Below are 22,992 nucleotides of genomic sequence, written 5' to 3'. Positions count from 1 at the left end.
CGGGGGGAGGTCTGGGTCCTCTGCCGCCCCTTCCCCGCCTTGGGCGGCAGCTGTGGCAACCTGTGGGAGGGGGCAGCCTGGGGGTGCATCTCAGGGTGTCCCGGCATACACTATGCTCACGGCCCCTCCCTGGCTCCTCCCACCAGAAAACGCTCAACAGTGACCTTGGACCCGGCTGGCGGGACAAGCTGGAGTACTTCGAGGAACGGCCCTTTGCGGCTGCCTCCATCGGGCAGGTGCACCTGGCTCGCATGAAGGGCGGCCGCGAGGTGGCCATGAAGATCCAGGTAGGCACCCGGTGTGTGCATCTACCCCTGTGGGGGTTGCAGAGGGCTGGGCTCAGGCCCTGCAATGTTGGGGTCTCCTCACCCTACATCCCCGTGCGCCCCCTCTGCAGGGCAGCGCCTGTGTTTGCTCAGCACTGGGCACTGGGAAGTACCTGCTGAGTGAGTGCAGGTAGAACGGCCTCCCTGTGAGCTTGGTCTGGGCGGGGCCAGGGGACAAGTCAGTGTCTGCTCAGGGGGGATGGGGCCCTGACTGCTTGGCGGGGGAGGGGCAGATGGTGGAGAATGAAGTCATGAGGGGACCTGGGAGGTCCTGGCAGCATCAGAGGGTCACATCTGTCACTCGCCCAAGGTATGGGGTCTGGGTGGGACTGGGCTGGGAGAGCAGGGCTCCCTCACAGGGCCCGGCCCTGCCTGCCCGGGACCCCTCTGCTCCCCCTGCAGTACCCCGGTGTGGCCCAGAGCATCAACAGTGACGTCAACAACCTCATGGCCGTGCTGAACATGAGCAACATGCTTCCTGAAGGTCTGAGACTGGCCGCGGGGTCAAGGGCAGGCATGCAGGACAGGCTCTGGGGACCTATGGGGGCCGCCTTGGGGAGCCCCCAGCCCCCGCTGACACCCTCCTCCCTGGCGCAGGCCTGTTCCCTGAGCACCTGATCGATGTGCTGAGGCGGGAGCTGGCCCTGGAGTGTGACTACCAGCGAGAGGCTGCCTGCGCCCGGAAGTTCAGGTAGGGCTTGCGGCCGGCAGCTCCCACACCGGAGACAGAGGGGCTGCTCGAGGCAGCCCCCGGGGTGGGTGAAGGCCCCTGCAGCTCTGAGGGGTGGGTGGTGGCAATTGGGGACTGGGGTTGTGGCCAAGTTTTGTCCCCAGAGTGAGGGTTGGGAGGCTCTGGGGCCAGGGTGTGACTGCCCCAAGCCGCCCGCCAGGGAGCTGCTGAAGGACCACCCCTTCTTCTACGTGCCCGAGATTGTGGACGAGCTGTGCAGCCCCCACGTGCTGACCACAGAGCTGGTGTCCGGCTTCCCCTTGGACCAAGCTGAGGGGCTGAGCCAGGAGATCCGGAACGAGGTGTGTCTGACCCTGGCCTTGGGCCCCGAGGTGCTGCTTCTAGGGATGAAGGGGACAGAGAGGGCTGTTGTGTTCCTCCTGCCAGGGACACCTGGAGTCAAGAGTCCTCGTGTGGGCAGTGGGCGGGGTGGCCAGAAGAGGGGGGAGGGCGGGAGGGGGTTCCCCAGGCCCCAGAGTCGGCCTGGTGCCACCATGACCAGGGCTGCTCCCTGCACCCCTGCCCCCCCAGATCTGCTACAACATCCTGGTCCTGTGCCTGAGAGAGCTGTTCGAGTTCCATTTCATGCAGACAGACCCCAACTGGTCCAACTTCTTCTATGACCCTCAGCTGCACAAGGTGAACCCCTGGGAACTTGACTGGAGAGGGGTCTCTGCAATCGGGGGTTTTGGCCCCTGCTCCACCAGGCTAAACCCCTCCAGTATTGCTCCTTCCCAGGTAGCTCTTCTGGACTTTGGGGCAACTCGGGAATATGACCGATCCTTCACGGACCTCTACATTCAGGTCAGCAGGGGGGGGGGTCGGCCCAGGGGACACTGGGAGGGGGGAGGGTGACGGGGCTGCTGTCCTCCCACCCCCCGGTGACCATGGGTGACGACGAGGCCCGTCGGGCTCACAGGTTGGGGGCTTGGAAGGAGTGAAGGGGACAAGGGTGGGGGGGGCATTGGGGGCTCCCTGGCCCCCGGGAGCGCCTCCTCCCCTGCCGCTCATGGCCCCTCCTGGGTGTCTGCCCAGATCATCAGGGCAGCTGCAGACAGGGACAGGGAGGCGGTGCTGAAGAAGTCCATAGAGATGAAGTTCCTCACCGGCTATGAGGTCAAGGTCAGCTCCCCGCGGCCTTTGGAGCGCCACAGGCCCCACTCGTGGGGAGGGTGGGCAGTGGGCTGCTTTTCCCCCAAACTTTGACTTAAATGAAGTGAGAGGTGTCAGTGCCCTGGAGAACTCTCCTTGGGTCTTCCTTCACCCCTGTTCCCTGGGCGTCCTGGGCGGGGTGGGATGAGGCGTGATTGGAGCCTCTGGGGATGGGTCAGTCAGGAAGCCCATGCAACTCCCTCCCGCCCACCTGTAGATCTGGAGCTGGGGCTTGGTGAGTGTGGGGGGAGGGCACAGCCTGGCCCCCCTTCTGAGGTCTGGGGGCTGGCCGGCAGGGGCCCAGAGCCGGCTCTGCGGCCCTTTAAGTGTGGGGGCACTGGTCTGTGTTCCTGTTCCCTGAACTGTCACCAGAATTCCCCGAGAGAGCAGCCCTTTCCCCTCCTTGCCAGGGGGCAGGTTGGGCGTCCGGGCCACCCTCAGGAGGGGTGCACAGGCCCACAGCCAGGCCTCCAGGCTGTCAGGCTTTGGCTGCCCTGCTGTGCCCGGAGCCCCTGCCCGCCCTGCCTCACGCGAGACTGGGGCACACAGCAGGCTTGCCCCAGCTACTGTCCCTTAATCTCATTAATCATCAGACTCCCCCTTTGAGCCTCCTCCCCTTCAATGCCACCTGGTGGGACAGCTCCGTGCCAGGGCGTGGCCCCACTCACCCTCAGCGCCCCCCCCCCCCCGCCCCAGGCCATGGAGGATGCCCACCTGGACGCCATCCTCATCCTGGGGGAGGCCTTCGCCTCGGAGGAACCCTTCGACTTTGGCACGCAGAGCACCACCGAGAAGATCCACAACCTGATCCCTATCATGTTGAAGCACCGGCTCATCCCGCCCCCCGAGGAGACCTACTCCCTGCACAGGAAGATGGGGGGCTCCTTCCTCATCTGCTCCAAGCTGAAGGCCCGTTTCCCCTGCAAGGCCATGTTTGAGGAGGCTTACAGCAACTACTGCAAGCAGCGGGCGGCACAGCCCACCCCGTGAGCCCCCCGCCCGGCGGTTTCCCTCCTGGGGACCCTAGCGGAGGGGGATGGGACTGCCGAGGGATCCTCACTACCCGAAATATGGAGAAGCCTGAACGTACATATAGGATGAGGCTTGTGTGTTTCTAGAATGAGCTTTGTGTTTTGTGCCCTTTGCGCGAGCCTGTGCTCCGAGCGGTGCTGGCAAAAGCCCTGTTTCACTGGATGAGGTCCTGCCTGCTCTTGGGCTGGGCTGTGCACTGTGGACAAGTGGAAGTTTCTGGACCCGCGGATGGGGTCAGGAGCAGTCCATGCTACAAGTTGGTGTGTGGGGGCCCCTCTTTCCCCCTCCAGGCCCAGAGGCTTTTGTGGAAGGAGATGAATGTGCCAGTGTCACCTGGTTAGATCTGAGGTTAGAACACCACAGGCTGTTCATTTTTGTACAATTCTTGTAATTGTCTGATTTGTTTCAATGTTAAAAAAAACAAAAACCCACCCTCCTAGCATCGTGGTGTGAATTCTTCTATACGTAATAGGCACCGAGCTGATGGCTGATCAGCCCGAGGTCAGTGTTACATCCTAGGCCACCTCCAGATGCACCTGAATGCTCAGCCCAAATCCATCACTGGAGGGGGTGGGGGGAGGGGGAAGCCGCGTGCCCCCCCCTGCACACACCACGCATGCAGAAGAGCCAACGGTGGGGGGGGGCGGTGACCCCTGCCGGCAGGGTCTGCCTGGCTTGCACCCCAGGGGGCCAGGCTGCTGCTGAGGGAAGCCTCCTGGCCTGTGGCTTTTCCCACAGCAAACTGAATTCCTAGGTGTGGACATCTGTGAGCACGGCCGTGGGACCACCCCCCCCCCCCCCCCCGCAGCCCGGTACCGTGACAGGGGCACCAGATGGTGAAGGACAGGCAGACTGCTCCAGGACGGGATGGAGGTCTGGCTGGTCTCGGTGACGGCAGCTAGGGGCCTGGCGCCCAGCACCACCTGCTCTGAGCCCTGTCAGAGCTGTCGCGGCCCTTCTGAAGGCTGTTTTGGTGCATTTTTTAAAACATATATTCTGCATTTATGCACCGCCTTCTGGGACATTCAGGGCGGGCAGGGTATAGGACGAACCGGCTCAGAGCCCACGTGGCTGCTGAAGGTCAGGATCTGGAACGAGGGCAGCCATGCGGCCCGATCTCCCTCCCCGCTCCCCAAGGGCCAGCAAGCTGTGGTGCACGGGCCATGTCGGGGTGGAAGTCGTCGTCTGGGGACGCAGCTGTGCGCATTCGTACCCGCGCTAAGGCCATCTGGGGCAACGACGGCGGCCACAGAGCCCACAGAGTAGAAGTTTTCACTGGCCCTTTATGGAAAGCTGGCCAAGCCTTGCCCTTACCCACTGTGCCAGGTCTCTCTGGAGGGGCAGACGTTACAATGCAGAGACCCGCCAAGAACAGCGAGGAAGGTAAACTGCACTAGAAACGGAACCAGGGAGGGGCCTCAGGATAACGAGGCGCAGCCAGCTTCAGATTTCCTCCGGTAAGAGCCCGCGGGGCTGGCTGTGCGTCCCCAGGTGGGCCGTTCTAACCAAGGCAGGGACAGGAGCAGAGGCACTAACTTGCCCGAAGGATCTGCCGCTGCCCTGCAAACAGCAGGCAGAAAACCAGCCGGCTGCCTGGTTTGTATAGCTGTGACAGCCGGTGGGTGGAGGGGGGTGGGTCTGGCTGCGCAGAGGGTACCCTGCGGGACAGGTGCACACAGAGCAGGCCATGGAAGCCTGCGGCAGGGCCTGGCCTCACCCATGGCCTGACACGTGTTCTGGAAGTGCTAGCCGGAAGAGAACGGAATGTCACCCTTACCTGAGCTACGGGGCGGAACTAGGAAAAGTCCCTGGTTAAACTAATCCCACATCCTTCTGCAGGCTAAGGTGGGCGCCTGGACCAGGAAGGGGACCGGCAGGAAGCAGGATCTAGGAAGACGAGGAGAGTCAGTCACCTTTCCTCCACTGCTCAGACCTTTCAATCAGGGAAAGAAAGACAGGACCGTCAGGTCTAGGCTCCCTGTTTTATTGCAATACATCAAATTCTGGTTAATATTACGTGATACCAACATAAAATATTGGCGAGGAGTCTTGTTACATTTTTGACTATCCCACCTTAAATATTTCTGTGCAAAAGAATCTACACCACTGTCTGGTAGCAGAGAATCGCTTATAAACCTCTCTAAGACATTGAGGGCATAAAACCAAACAAAAGGAAATAGAGGCCAAAGCAGTATCTTCTTCCCCTCCATACACACATTTGCCAGCATTATATTCTAAACAAAAAAAATGCTTACACCTAGGCCATGCAAAACTGTACAATATTACAATGAGAAAAAACCCTAAAAGATTTATAAAATAAATAATAGTACACTATCAAATAAAAAGGTCATTTTGTTTTCATGAAAGTTTCCAGATTTGTTCTCCTCCTTCGCCCCTGTAAGTGACGTGGCTCCTCGTGTGTAGCGCTTGTCCCTGGGAAGGGAGGCAGGCCGGCCCGCTGGGTGGCCGACGGCTCCAGTGGAAGCCAGCCCTCCTACCCAGCCGGACTCTGCCGAGAATCTGGACTTGAGTGATAACTGAAGTCAGAACAATGAAAGAGGTCTAACGGGCGCAATGAACGGTCATGCAGCTTACCTACTAACTCAGGGGCTGGGCCAGGGAGCGGGGGGAGTGGAGGGCCCGACTACTTCCTTGTCTGCCCAGCCTGTGTGACTGCTGCCACGGACGGACAGACTGCCCTGCCGTACCCGGTGTTCAGGGTGCCTGCTGCGCCCTCCCTGGCTCTTCTGGAGTGGGACCCAAGAGCGCACAGAAATGCAGCGGGTCTTTCACGGAAGTCGATGTGGCCACTAACAAAATGACAGGACTCTAACCATAAGGAAGGCAGAGGAATGACAGATTGTTGCTGTAAATATAACAGAATTTCAGATTCTTCCCAGAAGCCTGGGTACGAGAACCATGTGGGAAACTGAACTGAGGGGCCCTTCCAGCTCCAGCCCCAAGCCTTCCAACCGTGCTTCCGGGAACGAGCGGGCTTCGCTGACGTAGGGCTGTGCGTGTGTCCCAGAACTACAAAAGTGAAATCTGCTTTAGTGAGCATTTGACCAGGAGGAAGGCTTTTGTTTTTGGCAATAATATATATTATATATATATATAATTTTATATACCCAGAGCACACAAGACTAGTTAGAATTCAAGGGTAGACAACAAATTGGCTGGACATAGCACCAAAATACCAATACATACAGACTATTCTAGAAATGCCTCACTGATCTGTCATTCCTACTGTGAAATGCGTGCCTACTGCCAGGTGCGATTTTAAAAGGTCCTGCAAGAGAACCGAGCAGGACTTCGGGCAGCAATAACCCCCTCCCTGGTCTTTGCACCTACCTGTGTAGGTTTTCTGTTTCCCTAGAACCCATTCTCTGCCTTTTCAGATCATTCTTCTCAGAAGCTTCTGCTGGTAACTGCTTCGTATCTGAGAGGGGGGTAAGCCCAGGAGAAGGATCGTTATCTTAGGAAGAACCGCCCCCTTAAACTGTTCCCCGTGGCGGCGTTTCTCCCCCAAACTCTTGCCGTCAGGATCGGTCCTATCCGGCACTGCTCTACTACAACTTAAGATTGCTGGGGACTGACCAGAAAGTGCCGGGGGGCAGGTCCCTGGGTCATTACCGCCTTCGGGGGCTCTCTCCTCTGCCCTGCCGTGACGCACCGCAGTGTTGTCCGGACCTCAGGCAGGGTGACACTTGGATCCTAAAAGCATCCTTTAAAAAATAAGCACCAACAGGCAACACAAATTCACACGTAGTTGCCGAAGCTTCAACGAATGGCTCCGTGCGGAGTCCCGTGACTCACAGCGGGGAAGGAGGAGGGCAGAGGCGAGGGGCCGGGGGCGGGGAGGGGTCAGGAGTACAGGAGGCAGCTGGCGGCAGGCCCTCAGCGGCTGCTGGCGGGTGGCTTCTCTCCCCTCAGGGGAACGCCAAGTTCATGGATGGGGCTACCGGGTCACAGGGCAGGGACCAAACTCAAAAGTCTGAGCCTGGGCATCCGGACGTACAGGGGCATCTCACACAACACTTCTTTCCCCAAAGCAGAACGACGGAGAGGGGCCCGGCCAGCATGCGCGTGCGCAGGCGGCCCCCGCGGGCCCTCTCTCCCCTCACCGAGCCTCGGGCGCCTTCTCAGAGCACCGGCCGGACGCCCCGGGGCGGCCACGGAGCTCGGACACTGCCACTCGGACTCCACGCTCGCCGAAGCTGAGAGAGAGGAGGAACTCTCGTCGCTAGTTCTCAAAGAAATTTAGATAAAAATGAAGAGAGCCAGATTCTCTTTACTTCCATGAGATATTTTTATTTCTTTCTCTGCTCATGTGCTTAACTGAGGAACTAACTGTGAAGGACTCCAGCCCTCCGGGGTGCGCACTCGCTTCCCGGTGTTGGTGGGAACAGCAGGAGTGCCGCCGGGGCACCTGCCTGGCAGGCCCTACGCTTCTGTTTTCTCCCGGGGGCGGGGAAGAGTATTTGGTTAAGGCTGTGCAAGTCCTTGCATTTGAGGTTTTCTATTATTTGGTAATTAAACTCTGGGGCTTCTCTGAGGGGGGCCCTGGCCAAGAATACCTCGTGGCAATGCAGGGAGGAACAGGGTTAGCCCAGGAGGAAAGCACGTCTAGGAACCTTTTTAGGGACCTTCAGAAGCCATGACACCGCTTGCGTGCTTTCAAAGGAAGGACTCAGGAGGTGACGAGACCACATTTCTACATTCATCTGCAGAAGATACCAAAATACAGTAAAACTGAGGAGTGTGGTTCGAATTCTACCACTAGCGAAAGATCTGGAAGTAAATTTGCCTGTTCACGCTGCTGCTGAAGAGGCGTCCTGGGCTGGGTCTGGTGCTTGGGCCTGAGTCGAGAGCGGTCAGACCGGGTTTCGAAATGTTTTCCTGCAGCCCCTGGGGACCGTGGCTGCGACCGGAGAGGGAACTCTGACTCTTTGCACTGTCTACCAAGGTCTAGAATGTCAGCTTGAGGCCTTCCTACCCTTTAAATTACTTAGCTGGAAAACAGACGAGAAACAACACATTTCTTTAAATTAAATGATCTCTCTCTTATATAGGAATCCATCTTTTGCTGAATACAAGATGCTTTTTACTATATACATTCAGTATTTAACCTCTACATTTGTGTACTTATTTAAAATCTGTATTGTAGTAAAATATGCACTGTTTTAGTGAATAAGGATTTACTGGCAACGATCAGGTCGACATTGGCTGTGGGTGCTGGAGGAGGGCGGGGGGCCGGCGGGGGGACCCATGTGCTGCCCGGGGCGCTGAGACTCTGCCGTGGAAAACCAGTCTGCCTGACGTTCTTCCTGCGCATGTCTGCGAGGTCTGTCTACTCGAGCTACCTTCAGGGAGGGGGACACGATGATGGGAAGCAACTCTAAGTGTATGAAATGGAATCGATATTCATCGAAGCTGCTCAGTGGAAGTCTGCCTTGATGGTGGTGGTTATTAAGTCGAGGGGGCGCAGGGGATGTGGGGGGCATGGGGCTGTAGGTGCAATCGTCCGCGTCCCTGAGCCCCCACCCTGCTCCTGCCGCCGGCCCTGGGCCTTCCAGGCAGGGGCGGGGGACGGATGTGGAGACAGGGCAGTGGAGGGGGCTGAGAGGGAGAAGCTGCTCTGGCGTCCACTCCGAGCACCGAAGCCGCTCACGGGTCCCAGCTCCCGCGGTCGGTGCTCTCCAAGGAGAGGCTCTTGGTCTTCCGGGGCGACACTGGGCTGGGCGGGCTGCTTAGGTTGGAGCTGTTGGAAGCTGTGGAGTGCCTTGGGGAATCTGAGTCCTGTGGGGCCCCGAGAAGACATTAATGAGAAGAAGAGGTGCAGGAGGCTCCCCATAGGCGACCCGCGGCCACCTGAGCAAGTAAGCTGGTGTGACTGGTCTACTGTCAGTAATGAAGCCCCTTTGCTGAGGCCAGTAAAGGGCACAGAATACGGCACATGTTCAGTCCTTTCTGCAGGCCTTTAGAAATGTGGGTCCCTGTCACACAAAAGCTGTTAGAACATCTGTGCAAAACTGCAGAGTGTAGCCCAGGAGACCAGCCATATCAGCCCCCCCAACCTTGCTCCCGGCTGAGCAGGCCCGAGTCCCGACCCCTGGCTGCAGCTGAGGCCACTCTCGAGGTGGTGGCATCACTTTGGTAAGTGCACGAGTCCTTTTAACACAGGACTTCAGACGTGACGTCACTGCGGCCCACACCCCACTCACCTCTCCGTCAAAGTCCCTGGCTGGGGCGTCACTTCCCTGGTCCATGCCTCCGGAAGACAAGGAGCCCTCTGACGGGGAAGGCATGGGCTGCCACTTTGCATTGTAGCTTCCTCCAGAGAATTCTCTCTTTAATGCACTGCCGTTCTGTGCAGAGGACCCTACAGGACAGCATTCCGGTGAGGCTTTGCATGCGGATGGACAAGGGGACAGCCCTGTAGAAAGTGTGTGGACTGGGGAGATCCTGGGGTAGCCGCTGAGGGGTAGCATTCTCGAGGCCACTGGCCTCTGCACCCATCACTTTACTGCTCGATAATTTGCATGAAAAGCAAAGGGACACGAGAGAAGCATTTTCACGAGAGAAGCCTGGGATACAAAAGTGAGGTGAGTTTCTTTAAAATCACATTCTAGTTTGGTCTCAGAGCTGAAGCACCTGAAGGAGGGACCAGCAACATTCAGAGGGAGAAGGATGACAAAAAACCCTTGGAAATACTGGGGAATTGTTCGTACCTATTTAAAACTCTCAGTATTCCTTTTTATTCTTTAGTTTTTGCTTGAAACACATTTTAATCTTGCCGAGCTTCCATATTCAGACCACGGGTCTAAAGAGACTGCCGAGGTTTTTTCATATAAGATACAGACTGTGACTGTTTCCATTTGTTGCTGCTTGAACAAATCCCAATTTAGTGTTTTTACACTAAGAATTCAGTAATAGTGCCAAAAGATGACTGTGTTGAGCACCTCAAGTACCTCATGACCATGAAAATATGAGTCCTCATCTGTGCCGGAACAGGAACCTGCCTGGAGAGGCCCCGTGCTCGGAGACTCCTGGCTGACTTCCCTCTGGGGCCCTCGGCTGCAGGCGGCCAGCGTGTCACCGTAATGACTCCCGTGCCGGCCCCCAGCGCTGTGTGCACACCGTGCACCGTGTCGTGCAGCTTACCCAACTGTGGCAGAACTTCAGCGGTCCCAGTTCAAGCCTCTTGTGAGGATTCTGGAATGCACCTCAGGCTGGGAACCAGGGGTTCCTCTTCCTGCCTCCCCGGGAACCTGCCCCCCCAGCGCCCTGTCTGCCTTTTGCAGGCTTCTCTCACTAGACACACACTGCTCCTCACGGTTGCCATGAAGATGCGCCTTACTTTTCTGAGGGGGCTCTTCTGGGTCCTTGGATCACAGCCTTACTGACGGCGTAGCTCATCCTAATTCCATGCTTGCTTCAGTGCCACACAAGCTGTGTTTTATTTTTGTGTAAATTTTGTTACTCTGAATAAAAAATCCACACCGCCAGAGGCTTCTGTTGCTCTGCTTATTAACTGCGTGACCTGGAGCATGTTCTTTTACCGTTCTGAGTCTCGGTCTCCATCTGTAGACACAAGAATAACTTCTCCCTTACAGGAATTTTCTGGGAACAACAGCCCTGGGTACATGGAGAACACAGTGTGACCCGTAGGCACACAGTGGGGCCTGCGCAGGGCTGCACCCCGTTTACCTCCCTTCTAGCGCCATTTATAGAATGGAAGAAATTAATGCCACCTCAGTGATTCACACTTTTAAGAATGAACTTTGGGAATGTTCCTTTCAAAGAAAAGTTATACTCGACCACTCCAGTCTTAACACATTAAAGCAGGGCTATTTTGTTTGACCAGCAAAAGGGACCTGGGGACAGTCTGAGGACTGTGGTCCCAGCTGAGGCCACACACTCGGGCATGGCCTCTTCTAAAGAGCACTGGCTTGAGTGGTGAGGTGTCTGACTCTCCCTGACCTCAGGAGAGGCAAGGCTCCCCAGTGAGCCGGCCGCTGACAGGACTGGGTCTTCCTCTTTGGGGGGAGCAGGACGGAGCCATGTGGGAATATCTGTGTGGCTCTGACTTCACGTCATGAAGCCATGTCGAGTTCGGCTCTGGAAGATCTGTGCTTCTGGTTGTGGAGACGGACACCAGGGCCCCTATTACTTCTTGTGCCTCTCTTGGCTGGCTGTCCTTCTGGAACCTTCTCACATGAGCTGGACTCTTCTGAAAGCCAGCAGGAGGCACTTGACACAGCAGATGCCCCTTGGGATTCCTGGAAGGGCCTTCCTCTTACCAAGGACCTCAAGGAGGCCACACCTGCCGGTTCCTGCAGACCTGGTGGGTCAGCAGGGACAAAGGCCCCTCACCATGGCCCTCCTGGGGAGGTGGCCACCTCAGCCCTGTGCATACCTGCATTACAGGTCCCATCTTTACCTGCCGTTCCATAAAACCAAAGTCCTGAAAACTGAAAGTGTTTTTTTCAGCTTGATATAAACTCATGCGGTGGGAAACCTAATCTGAGCTAATCAGAGGCTGACTACAGAGCTTATTTTAATATCACATTTATTTAGGGGTGCCTGGGTGGCTCAGTCATTGAGCGTCTGCCTTAGGCTCAGGTCATGATCCCAGGGTCCTGGGATCGAGCCCCACATCGGGCTCCCTGCTCGGCGGGAAGCCTGCTTCTCCCTCTCCCACTCCCCCTGCTTGTGTTCCCTCTCTCACTGTGTCTCTCTCTGTCAAATAAATAAATAAAATCTTTAAAAAAAAAAAGATTACATTTATTTATATATAGTGTGACCAGTCATGAATTTGGCTGTATAAACATTGATCTGTTTGTGGGTGCTTTCCGGATCTTGCTGGAATGTAACACATTATATGGTAGATTCCTTTCTTATATATATTTAAAATCTGAATTCTGAAAACAAATGAAAACAACATCTGGCCCCAAGGTTTTGGAGAAGGGATTATAGACTTAACTGTTAATGCTGTAATACTCTCTCTGCATCTCAAGTCTTGAGAACTTATAGCAAGTTATAGTGTAAATCCATTATCTTATGTAGCCACCATTAATAAGAAGAAAATAAAATGGTTATCACTTTTCCAACTGGCTGGATTTTTCACTGTGGTCAGGGCCATACCTGGGGCGGCGATGCTCTCAGGAGGCAACGACACAGGGGTCGAAGGTTGACACTGAAAGCCCCATGCACGCGGGCCTCCTCCCAATTCTGTGCTCACACCTGCTCCGTTGCTCCCACCCCGGCCCTTGGGTCTGAGTGCTGCAGAGCACACTGCATGAGGGGCGGGGAGTCCCCCGGAAATGAGGTTATACAAAATCTGCTGCTTCCATCTGTCTGCCTCTCTGGCCACCTGCTCTGGGGGAAGCAGCCACCACGGCACGAAGATGCTCAGGGAACATAGGGACACGCCCACACTGGTGAGGAACACAGGCCTCCAACCACAGCCGCGTGAGAGGCTGCCGGCTCACACTCCAGCCACAGCTACGGGGAGCCTGAGATGAGCCAGCCAGCTCAGCCGCTCCCAGATCCCTCACCCTCAGAAACAGAGATAATCAATGATCATTGTTCCTTTTTTCTTTTTTTTTAGAGAGGGAGAAAAAGAATCCCAAGCAGGCTCCACACTGAGCGCAGAGCCTGACGCAGGGCTTGATTCCACAACCCTGAGATCATGATCTGAGCCGAAATCAAGAGTCAGATGCTCAACTGACTGAGACACCCAGGTGCTCCTGATCATTCGTTTTTTTTTTTTTTTAAAGATTTTATTTATTTATTTGATAGAGAGAGGGACAGAGGGAGAGAGAGTGAGCACAAGCAGAGTGGCAGGCAGAGGCAGAGGGAGAAGCAGGCTCCCCGTGGAGCAGGGAGCCCGATGCGGGACTCGATCCAGGACCCTGAGATCATGACCTGAGCCAAAGGCAGATGCTTCACTGACTGAGCCACCTAGGTGCCCCCGGATCATTGTTTCGATCCAAGTTTCAGAGTACCGTGTTCTTCACAAGAGGTAACTACTATAGCATCACCCATCTCTGTAGCGCCAGGGCCTAGAAGCGACAGCCGGCGCAGAGCAGGGCTGACTCCAACGTCTGCTTGTTGTCGCGGGAACAACAAGCCCCATCTGCAGCAAGGACATCCATTCCGATAGCTAGCACTCAAGAACAGGAGACAACAGATGCGTTTTCTAACTGAGTGACTTCATGTGAAACTGAAGCGCGATCTGTGTCCCCTGGAGACCAGCTGTGGGCGTGAAGAGAGGTCCTGTTAAGATTATGATGGATGCATCTGCACTTCCGAGGGCACCCTCTACTCACAACCTCCAAGCTCTAGGCTGATGCCATGCTGCTTTTGAGAAAGTGACAGAAAAGCAGGCCTTGGCTACAGGTGATCTTCCCCCAGTCAGAAGCCACGATGACTGTCTGACATAGCTCACTGCTTGTGGATCCAGGAACTACCAAAGATCTCTGAATTCAATAAGACTTAACTGCTAATTGCTGCAATCAGTCCAATGCTGCTTCTGTCCACTCCTCTCATTCTGAGGCAGGCAGCTGTTAGCATCCCTGCACTTTTACTCAGGCAAACAGTGCACTCCCCCCTCCCCGCCCCACCCAGTCACTCCCAGCTGCAGCAGCGCAGAAGCCCAGCATGGGGCAGAGTTTTCTCTCCCCAGGGCCCCTGAGCGCAGGGTTCTGTGCAGAGTATAAGACAAGAGATGCTGAGGTTCAGGGTGAAAGGAAAGAGGCTGGCAATAAAGACGGTGGGTGAGCCACCCGAAAGCAGGTGCTTGGTCACAGAAGATTGTACCCTCTGGGCCCCAGCAGAAGACTCGATGTCTACTGGATGTTCACCGGATGAATGACGAACATCATCCCGCTTCTGTGGCACAGGTTACGATCCTGAACTTTTCTCATGCTCTGCCGGCCCTTCGAGAACCCTGGCTCCCCCTGCTCCAGCAGGAGAACGAGGGTCACCTGGAACTCTTCCCTCTCCCTCCCCACCCACAACTAACTACCCGCCAGGCCTTACTGTTTTCACCCCAAAGCGTCTCCCCTCTTCCCTCCTCTGCCGCCATCCCCCGGGCCCATCACCCCTGCCAGCCACTCTGACAGCCCCACCAGGATGCACGCTCCACTCTTGTCCTGTGTCCAGTCCCCATCTGGCAGTTGGAAGGATAGTTTTAAAAATGTAAATTGGAGAAAGGTCCTTCCCTACTTCACATTCTTGAGGCTTCCTGTTGCATTTCTAATAAAATAAAATGTCTCAGCTTGCTCTGCACGTCCCTGCTTGGTCTGACCCCTGCCTACCTCTTGTGCTTTATTTCTTGGGTCACTCCCTGACCACTACCAGGTAGCCACACAAGCCTTCTCTCAATTCTTCAAACAGGACTCAAACACGGCTTCCCCATTAGGGGCACATGACCTTCCTAATTCCTCTCAGTGTGACTTTGTCCCCAACGGCCACCCCTTGTTACTGTGACGGTGCCCTATTTATTTCCTTTGGTGCCTCCATCATCAACTTGTGGTATGAAATGTCTGTCTCCCAGGTGGACCATGAACTTGAAAGGACCCCGTGATTGTTTTCTTCACAAGTGCATGTGTGCTTACTAGACACTGCCCAGAAGCATGCATGCGTGGGAGAGGTTGGGGGGGGTGGTCCTGGGCTCCCAGGGACAGCACTTACTCGCTGACAGGCCGCTGCTGGCGCTCATGGAGCGGCCGGGCTCAGGGCGGGATTTGGTGATGGATGGAATACTGACTGAGCCACTGAACACCGCCCGACTTTCCTGGGGCCGAGGGTTCTGAAAACAAAACACAAAGAGAAACTCTTCAGCCAGAGAGAAAGTGATTTTCTGCAGAGATGTCTACTTCTCACTTCAGTTTCAACAAATAAATTATCTTGACCAGAGTGATACAGAGCAAGGAACAGACTGCATAACCCCTCCTGCCCCAAATTTTGAAACCCTAATAGAAGTAAACCTCAACCCAATCAAGGGTAAGTGCTCCTCCTTGTACTTAATTAAATAGTTATCAACAAATAAGAATTCTCTTTGTTGTGAAAACAGTAAGTAAAAGTTAATGGTTAGAAGTAACAGCGAAGTGCAGAATTACATGGACATTTGCAGATAACGGAAACAAAGCTTCCATTTCCTATGAGACGTCCACTAGGATGACTCCACTAGTTGAATATAAGCCCACTTGGAGGCAAGTCAGTGAAGAGTGTATTTTTCTCCAGTAAATGTTGCACTGTGTGACACTGGATGCGTGTTCACACCCCCGCTACCTAGGCTGGTGGAGCAGGTGCTGTGGGTCCCAGAAGGCATGTCTGGAACTGCCACAGCTTTGCGGGGGCAGGGGGTGGTGGTGATCTCACTCGGCAACACTGGCTTGAGAAGTTTTCCATCACGTTATGGAATGGTTTTGGGGTTTCAGGTAGAAAAATGGGCCACTGAGTACTTTGAAAGTCACACAGGGCTCGAGAGGAGGCTTGGAGGACGAGCTGTCTGAACTTGGCTGAGAACAGAAAGCACTTGGCTGCCTCAATGGACCCAAATGTTTGAGACCAGAAGGAGGGGCTACTGATGCCTGAGAGAACTAACAACGGTCCTAGGTGGGCAGTTAGGAAAACACGTGTTAATATCGCATGAAGAACTCCAAATTCTCCATTCTGAAGAGCCACGCCAGCCGAGAGTCAGCCGGCTGGCCGCAGATCCAACCGCTGCTATTTTGGTTCACATACCAACTCTGCAAAGTCCATTTAATTCTTAGTGTGTTATTTGTTCAAAGCAAATGCTTTCCCTTTTTTCCTCTAAGAAAACAAAACAATTAAAACAGAAACAGTGCCAGCATTTTAACAGTCACGCATAGAGAAGCAACCTCTGAGACACCAGTGACATGCACACAGTGCAGCAGAGGAAAGATCAAAAGAGATGGGAAGGTCAGTTTCAACCTTTAAATTTTTACTGTTTCTGCTGTAAACCTTATGATACCTTGGAGATGTCCTTCCCTACAGAAGAAACCTACCCTAGAATAAATGGCATAAATGAAACCTGTAAAAATATACCAGTTGTTTAGTAACAACGAATGCTGAAGTAATAAAAGACTGACTCACACAAGACACGTTTTGTGAGGAAAAACCCCACAAAGACAGTTTACCATTCATTCAGCTGGAGTTCAGCTTCCATCTAAAGTGACAGGAAACCAGCTTTGCTGGTCTTTTCCATGCACAAATACACTTTGGATTAGGGGAAAACTTTCACTGACGACAGTGTTTCTAACTAGCAGAGGACTGACTTACAGAACATCTCTGTCGTCTTTCATGGGAAAAATTCTTGACCAATTAATTTCTACAACATTCCTTTGGAATCCACTCCCTGCAATCTGTTACCAAGCAAACTAAAGCTTATTTTTATTATCGTTAATCTTATTTTGTCAAATAAGACATTTAAATGACATTATATAAGACATTTAAATGACATTATATAGTTTAATGTCAATGCCATTTCAAACATTATAATTTAGGATACCTTTATAATACAAACAAAAATACAAAAATAAACTTCTTACCCTTTAGTTAGTTTTCTGGACAAATAAATAATTGGTGCTACTACTTCGCTAAGTCAGAGGCTGCTGTGGGACATGGCTCTGCAGGACAGAATCCAACTATCTTATTTGCAAAATGAACTTGAGAAAAGGTTCCTGAGGAGTTAGCTAAGTGTGCATTTCTTGATGGAAGTATGGATAATCTGCTAATGGCCACCAGCTCTCTGGCCACCACAAGGCCCCTGGTTACAGCCTTGTCAGGTTGAACCGAAGGGGCCGCCAGCAGAGGCCACAGTCCTTCCGAAAGCAGCCTCTTTGTGTTAGTTCTCTCTGATTTAGGTGTTATATCTTGGATCCTGGCTGGAATTAAAGGCCTATCAGTACCTCAAAGACTAGTGAGATTATCTTCTTTTTCTCACTTTTCCTGTGACTCATTAATACTATTATAATTTTTACCTGGGAGGTTTTTTGTGGCTTTTCAAAAAGGGGTTTATTGTACAAAGTAGGCCTGTGGCTAGGCCCTACCACAGACTTGAACGTCACTAAATGAAAAAAATTTTCTCTGAATTGAACCGGTTCTAGGCTAATGAGCTATAAAAAAAATGGAGAAATTCTGGGATTCCTTTTTGTTTGTTTAAATAGAATAAAGACCCACGCAGGGGCTATTTTTAATGATGGTCTCTGGAAAGGGAAAATCATGATGGGAAAATCTATGAAACATAAAAATACCTCCAACAGTGTTCAAAAACTAAAAGTGAAATCCTCCCCCGTCTTCACGTTTTTCCTCAAAAGAAGAAACGAACTTGAACTTGAAGAGGAGGAGGAGGAAGAACAGAGGTTTAGCAAAAGAGAAGCAGGCCGAAGGCACACACTCACAAAATGCGCCCCCCCAACCCCAAGCAGAGTTACTTATCAAGCCAGCTACAGGAGGTCCGCACATGGTTAGTGGAAGTTAACCCCTGACTCAGCTGTTCATACCCTCAGAGTCATAAAGCTTGGTGTACCAGGGACAGAGCGCAGAGACGGGGAATACTCGGGGTTTATGGAATCAGGAGAGAGAAATTTTTCAGCAGAATTAACAGTCATGTGATAGATGTGCTCAAAGTTGATCGGAGAGGAGATCAGGCCGGAGTGATGATGAGGGGATGGATAAGGGAAGCCTGGCTAACGAAACGACAGAAAGAACAGAAGTCGTGAGGTCATGAGAAAGGATCCACTGGTCATATGTGACATTTCACAGCATGCATGCAGCAGAAATGACATATCTCACATCAGAACTGAGTCCTTTAGGAAATACTTTCAGGCCTTAGAGAGTTAAATTTTGTAATCCTCCTGCCAGTAACCTAAACAGCTGATGTGCAAAAGATCATTTGCTTTAAAAATTATTCTTTTTTATTACTTGCATCAAGTGAGCAGAAACTGGACTTTTGGAGCTGCAAGGAGACTTTCAGAGTTTGGTTCAGGATTTTCTTATGTGATAGAATCAGAATATGGCAGAATCATACAAACAACAATAAGGACAGAAAGAGCAAGAACGTGAAAGAGCTGCAATCCCACAGCCAGCCTCTTGCTAGAAGTGCTATGAAACTTCCTGTAGAAACCGGAAACCATTTCCTGGGATGTACAGACTCTGACGTGTGTTTGGTTTTACTGATCTTATTTCCCTCTGACAAGAGCAATGAGGGAGTGAGGAAGACCTTAATTACTGGCGTGACTTTCAGCAGCCCAAACCTGTCTCTACTTAGACACCCAAAGGACAGGTTTGTTTTTAACAAGGGAAAAAAATCTTCCCTTCCATGTCTGGGTGTATTAAAACATAAAGTAACATAATACTAAAGATACAGAAAAGCTTTTCAAACGGAGAACTCTGGTTTTTCAGGTACAATGACTTCTGAGTAATCTGGGAGCCATCACTCAGCACCGAGCCACCGTCTCTGAGGGGCATTTTCGAGGTTCAGGCCCAGAGAGCGGCCACAGGGTTCAGGAGCTGGAGGGAAGGACTTGCGGGGAGAAGGCACGCAGAACATACGCCCTCCTGAGCTGGGATGGCCGGCTTTGCTTAACAAAACCTGGCAACTTATGGAGACTGAAACAAAAGCGCTTCTATAAGATATTGTTTAAAGTTTGGAGATGTGAGTGAACCCAGTGCTTTCCAAGGTTATTTCCAAAAAGAAAAAACTAATTGATGTCCATGTAACTTTGACTTGAAGAAGCAATATTACTTCGTGGAGCTCAAAGGGGCCACCGACCTAGAAACATGGTCTTCACGAACAATTCTAGGGATGGGTAAAAGGCTAAAAGAAATATCATGGGCCAAAAATAAATCTTCTGGAGGTAAACTATTATTATTCTTGTATTCAACTGGAGAAAAATCTGCCCTTTGTTGCCAGCACCCACTATGAAAAAAAGCAAACGACAACCAGGATTCGAGAAGCTAAGGCAGTTATGTACTTCCAAGTCCCACATGCCACTTCTACTGACTGCTAATACCCTCCCGGCATAGTGACAAATGCGTGAAGGGCTCCCATCGAACCCAGGACTCCCTCATCCTGATGATCTCTTGCACATTCGTGAGGCAAACAATCCTCTATCAGTATCATTTTGGTACACGGAAGAACTTCTAAAGATATCCAATAAACTCTCTAAGCTCCTAAGTATTTCCCAGGAAAGCAGTACTGATATGAGTAAGTTAAAACATAAAAATGTCTGGGGTACATGCTGCTCTTTGCACGGATGATAACATGGAGCTTTGGGGTTTGAAAGCCCTTCTGACACATGTTAACGATAGATGAATTTAACTCATCTTAATTTTTAGAAATCGTTCATTAAACACAGATAATTCCATTTCAGCGGAAAGGACATATTAAAACCTGGGAACATATTAAAATATCACAAGCTTTTCAATAAACATATATACACACAGGTACACACATGTATATTACTAATTTTTTTCAGACGTGCATATACTAATGTGTTGTTTACCAGTGCCTACCCCAAAACAAGCACGGGTCTGGGTGGACAGTATATAAAAAATACTGGTTAGGTGGTGCAGTGGGTGCTGATAAACAGCCCCAGCTTGAACATCCCTTGCTAGTAAAGAGAAGAAGGCCAGGTGAAACTAAAATTAAGGTGAAGAAACAGGTTTCAAAAATGTACACCAACTTCTTGTCCTGGAAATACAAAAGTGCTTACAAGGTAAGAAAGGACTGGCAGAAACATTAAAAACTGGACTGCATTCTAGGGCAGAGGGGCACGTGTGTCAATGACGGAAAGAGCCAATGAGGCAGTCATGGGTTAGCAACATCAGTGACAAGAAATGCTAAAAATCAAGAGGTCTAATGGGGACAAGTGGTTGCACAGAAGGCCAGGTACCATGCAGTCAGGTGGGGAAAGAATCTTTAGGAAATGCTGTCTGAGCTTGTTTAGCTCAGTAATTAAGACCAGACCTTATTTTGAATAAAAAAGTAAATAAAAGATTTCTTTTACTTTAAGTGGTGGGAGGGTAAAGGAAGAAAAAGTGGAGTGAGGAGGGATGCCCTGATACAAAAGTCCTCACGATGTTTGAAGTCTGACATTTCTTTTCACTGTGCTCATTCATCAGGGTGTGTGATGACCAAGTCTTATGTGTATGAAGGTCTGAAAGAATTCTGGAACATTAGCAAATTGGTTTGTCACCTGATGGCAGAAGACTACCAAGCAGAGGAATATTTTATGAAACCCTGAAACTATTTCACCTGAAGGAAAATACCGTAATTTCTGGGAGAGAGTAGAATATATAGAAAAATTTTCTATAATTCTTCTGTTGTGGGAATATGTAAGATAAAAACTATGTATATTCTTTTTTTTAAGATTTTATTTATTTATTCATAAGAGACAGAGAGAAAGAGAGGCAGAGGGAGAAGCAGGCTCCCTGATGAGCAGGGAGCCCAATGCAGGACTCAATCCCAGGACTCTGGGATCATGACATGAGCCGAAGGCAGATGCTTAAAAATCTGAGCCACCCAGGCACCCTGCATATTCTTTTTTTATGCACCAAAATGAAGCACAAGTGAAAGAAATTTTAATTTAAAAAGTATAATACATATTAAAAACTTGTTAACTACTAAAATAATTTTATATTTGTTGATGTATTGCTTTGCAACATATGCATGTTTGAAATCTGCATCCCTCCATCTCTCCAAAATCTTAAAACTTTCACTAAAATGGTACATTAGCCCTTGAGCTATCAAGTATAAGCTATAACATGTATTCACATTTCCAATGCTTATCAAAATGTAAAAATCCTCTCTAAAATGACAGAGGGTTTAGACTGTATGGTTATGTCATGTTTACTTGAGAATAAAGGAAAACCAGCCTGAGAACTTTAAACACATGCTCAGGATGAGCAAACAGTGGAGAGAAATCTGAAATTTCATTCATTCCCAGGCAAAAGGTGAAAAACCAGTGTAAGTTTTAATATGACAGGTAAGTGTAACAGTTTATTATTTAATATGTTTAGTCTTAGATTTTTTACTTAGTTTAATTACTATTTTGAACACTTTATTTATAATTTATCCAGCACAGCTAATAAAAATCCCCATTCCAAGAGGATAAATGGCTACTGTTAAATGATTTGAACTCCCTAAAGGAGGGGACAGCACTATAACTAGGTCATCATAATGCCCCGGTGATAACAGTAAAAGCATTGTATTGGTTCATAAACAGGGTCAACTGGTTAATCGGGGTATTTCCAGTGAGGAACTCAGACTCAATGACTGATTTTTTTTGTTCTTCCCGTGAAACAAATGCAGGACTACCTTCAAAAGCTTAATTTTATTATTTTAAAAAACCTGACTGCACATAAAACTATATGTTACCTGGCATTTTTTTCTGTCAGCGATAGACCCTTGTCTCTTCTACGACAGCAGGATAGTGCTGGTGGTGGTAGTGGGGTGAGAGGATAGGCTCCCTCAGAAAGAGCTCTGGGTCCAGATTCACAAACCTACCGCTACCACCCGTGACCAAAGAGGTCCTGTGAAAGTTTCAACAATTTGCTGAGGTATTGTGATACTGGAATGTTAAAGGTAAACAGAGCCTGGAAAATTAGCTAATTCCACCAATATTCTTCATCTCAACATAATGGGTCCAAGAATTCAATCTTCATGTGAAAAACAAGTTTTCCTATGTTGTCAATTTTTGTGTGCAAGACGGACAGGGCAACATGTTTGCAACTGGGGAGAGGAAGAAGGTTTGCTTGCCCAACCAGGTAAGAGGTGTGGCCATTAATGACCAACCTAACGTGGTTCTCTGGGGGTAAAAAGGGCCAAATATCTGTACTGAATTGCTAAAACATAGTGAAATGTTGGTGATTTCATGAGCAAGTTCTGAGTCTCGGTACAGATCCCCTTCAAATCTGGAAGTGTATTCCACCACCAACAGTAAGTCTGGATACGGGACAAGTTTATGGGGTGTGCAACTAAGTAAGAACTGGATCTGTCTGGTTTCTCATAGATGCCCAAATGTTGTGTTTTTCTCATCAGGGATATATCATCACTCATCTTACACATATTATGATGTATGGACACAAACATCTCGTCATCATACTAACATCTCTTCTTAAGCCTACATATGGATTTAGGCACACATGTATGCTTTCTCCCTCTCTGCCCCACTCGTAACCCCGTTCCCATTCTCCCTTCATTTCTCTTACCATTGGCAGGTCTTTTAGGATCTGTATCCCATCTCCTGGGCCCATGTGTGCTATGTGGTTGAAATTAGTTGGGTTAGAAATTAATTTATTTCTCATTTCTGGATCTCGCAGCATCTCTCTGTAAGATAAAACACCTGCTTAGACACTTTTTCTGTGATTGACCTAGATAATTTTAGAAAAAAATGAGCATCCTTTATTCACAAAAATAAAACTGTGAAATCATGTTTAATAAGGATAGAATTAACTATAAAATATACTCCATTAAAACTTTACTTAGAAACTTCTGTTTTAAATAAAAGATCTTGAGCATTTTGTGGGAAAATAGGCTTCTCTTAGCACTTACATATCAAAGCTGTATTTTACAGATAGTTCTGACCAATTTATGTGTCTTTTAAAATAACTGATAACACTTTAGTGATGTTTTTATATGTGCCCGGAAATACTATAAACCTTTGGGCTCTTTGCTCATGAGAGGTAACCCGAAGTTCTAAAGCCTGAACAGAT

The 22,992-nt window shown here is 50.6% G+C and overlaps 2 protein-coding genes across 7 annotated transcripts in view; one reads left to right on the top strand and one right to left on the bottom strand.

The window, feature by feature from the left end:
* The window catches only part of COQ8A (coenzyme Q8A), a 39,263-nt gene extending 35,592 nt beyond the window's left edge, over nt 1–3,671 (top strand). For 2 of the 3 annotated variants that reach the window (XM_028111683.2, XM_028111682.2), the window contains exons 8-15: nt 147–287; nt 729–810; nt 924–1,017; nt 1,217–1,358; nt 1,588–1,695; nt 1,795–1,860; nt 2,092–2,178; nt 2,905–3,671. In XM_028111683.2, coding sequence (XP_027967484.1) covers nt 147–287; nt 729–810; nt 924–1,017; nt 1,217–1,358; nt 1,588–1,695; nt 1,795–1,860; nt 2,092–2,178; nt 2,905–3,198 — 1,014 coding nt within the window. In that variant the 3' untranslated portion in view covers nt 3,199–3,671. The remainder of the gene's footprint in view (nt 1–146; nt 288–728; nt 811–923; nt 1,018–1,216; nt 1,359–1,587; nt 1,696–1,794; nt 1,861–2,091; nt 2,179–2,904) is intronic. The other variant, XM_028111684.2, reaches the window with a different exon arrangement.
* Nucleotides 3,672–7,566: 3,895 nt separating this feature from the next.
* The window catches only part of CDC42BPA (CDC42 binding protein kinase alpha), a 350,267-nt gene continuing 334,841 nt past the window's right edge, over nt 7,567–22,992 (bottom strand). For all 4 annotated transcript variants that reach the window (XM_028111910.2, XM_028111911.2, XM_028111912.2 and 1 more), the window contains 4 exons: nt 22,489–22,606; nt 14,941–15,058; nt 9,465–9,622; nt 7,567–9,039 (listed from right to left, as the gene is read on the bottom strand). In XM_028111910.2, coding sequence (XP_027967711.1) covers nt 8,908–9,039; nt 9,465–9,622; nt 14,941–15,058; nt 22,489–22,606 — 526 coding nt within the window. In that variant the 3' untranslated portion in view covers nt 7,567–8,907. The remainder of the gene's footprint in view (nt 9,040–9,464; nt 9,623–14,940; nt 15,059–22,488; nt 22,607–22,992) is intronic.

This window comes from Eumetopias jubatus, unplaced genomic scaffold (genome assembly GCF_037043125.1).
Source record: "Eumetopias jubatus isolate StellerSeaLion01/CBP00866 unplaced genomic scaffold, mEumJub1_p1.0 scaffold_12, whole genome shotgun sequence".
Lineage (NCBI taxonomy): Eukaryota > Metazoa > Chordata > Mammalia > Carnivora > Otariidae > Eumetopias > Eumetopias jubatus.
Note: the sequence above shows the minus strand (reverse complement) of the source record. Positions and strands in the feature narration are given on the sequence as shown.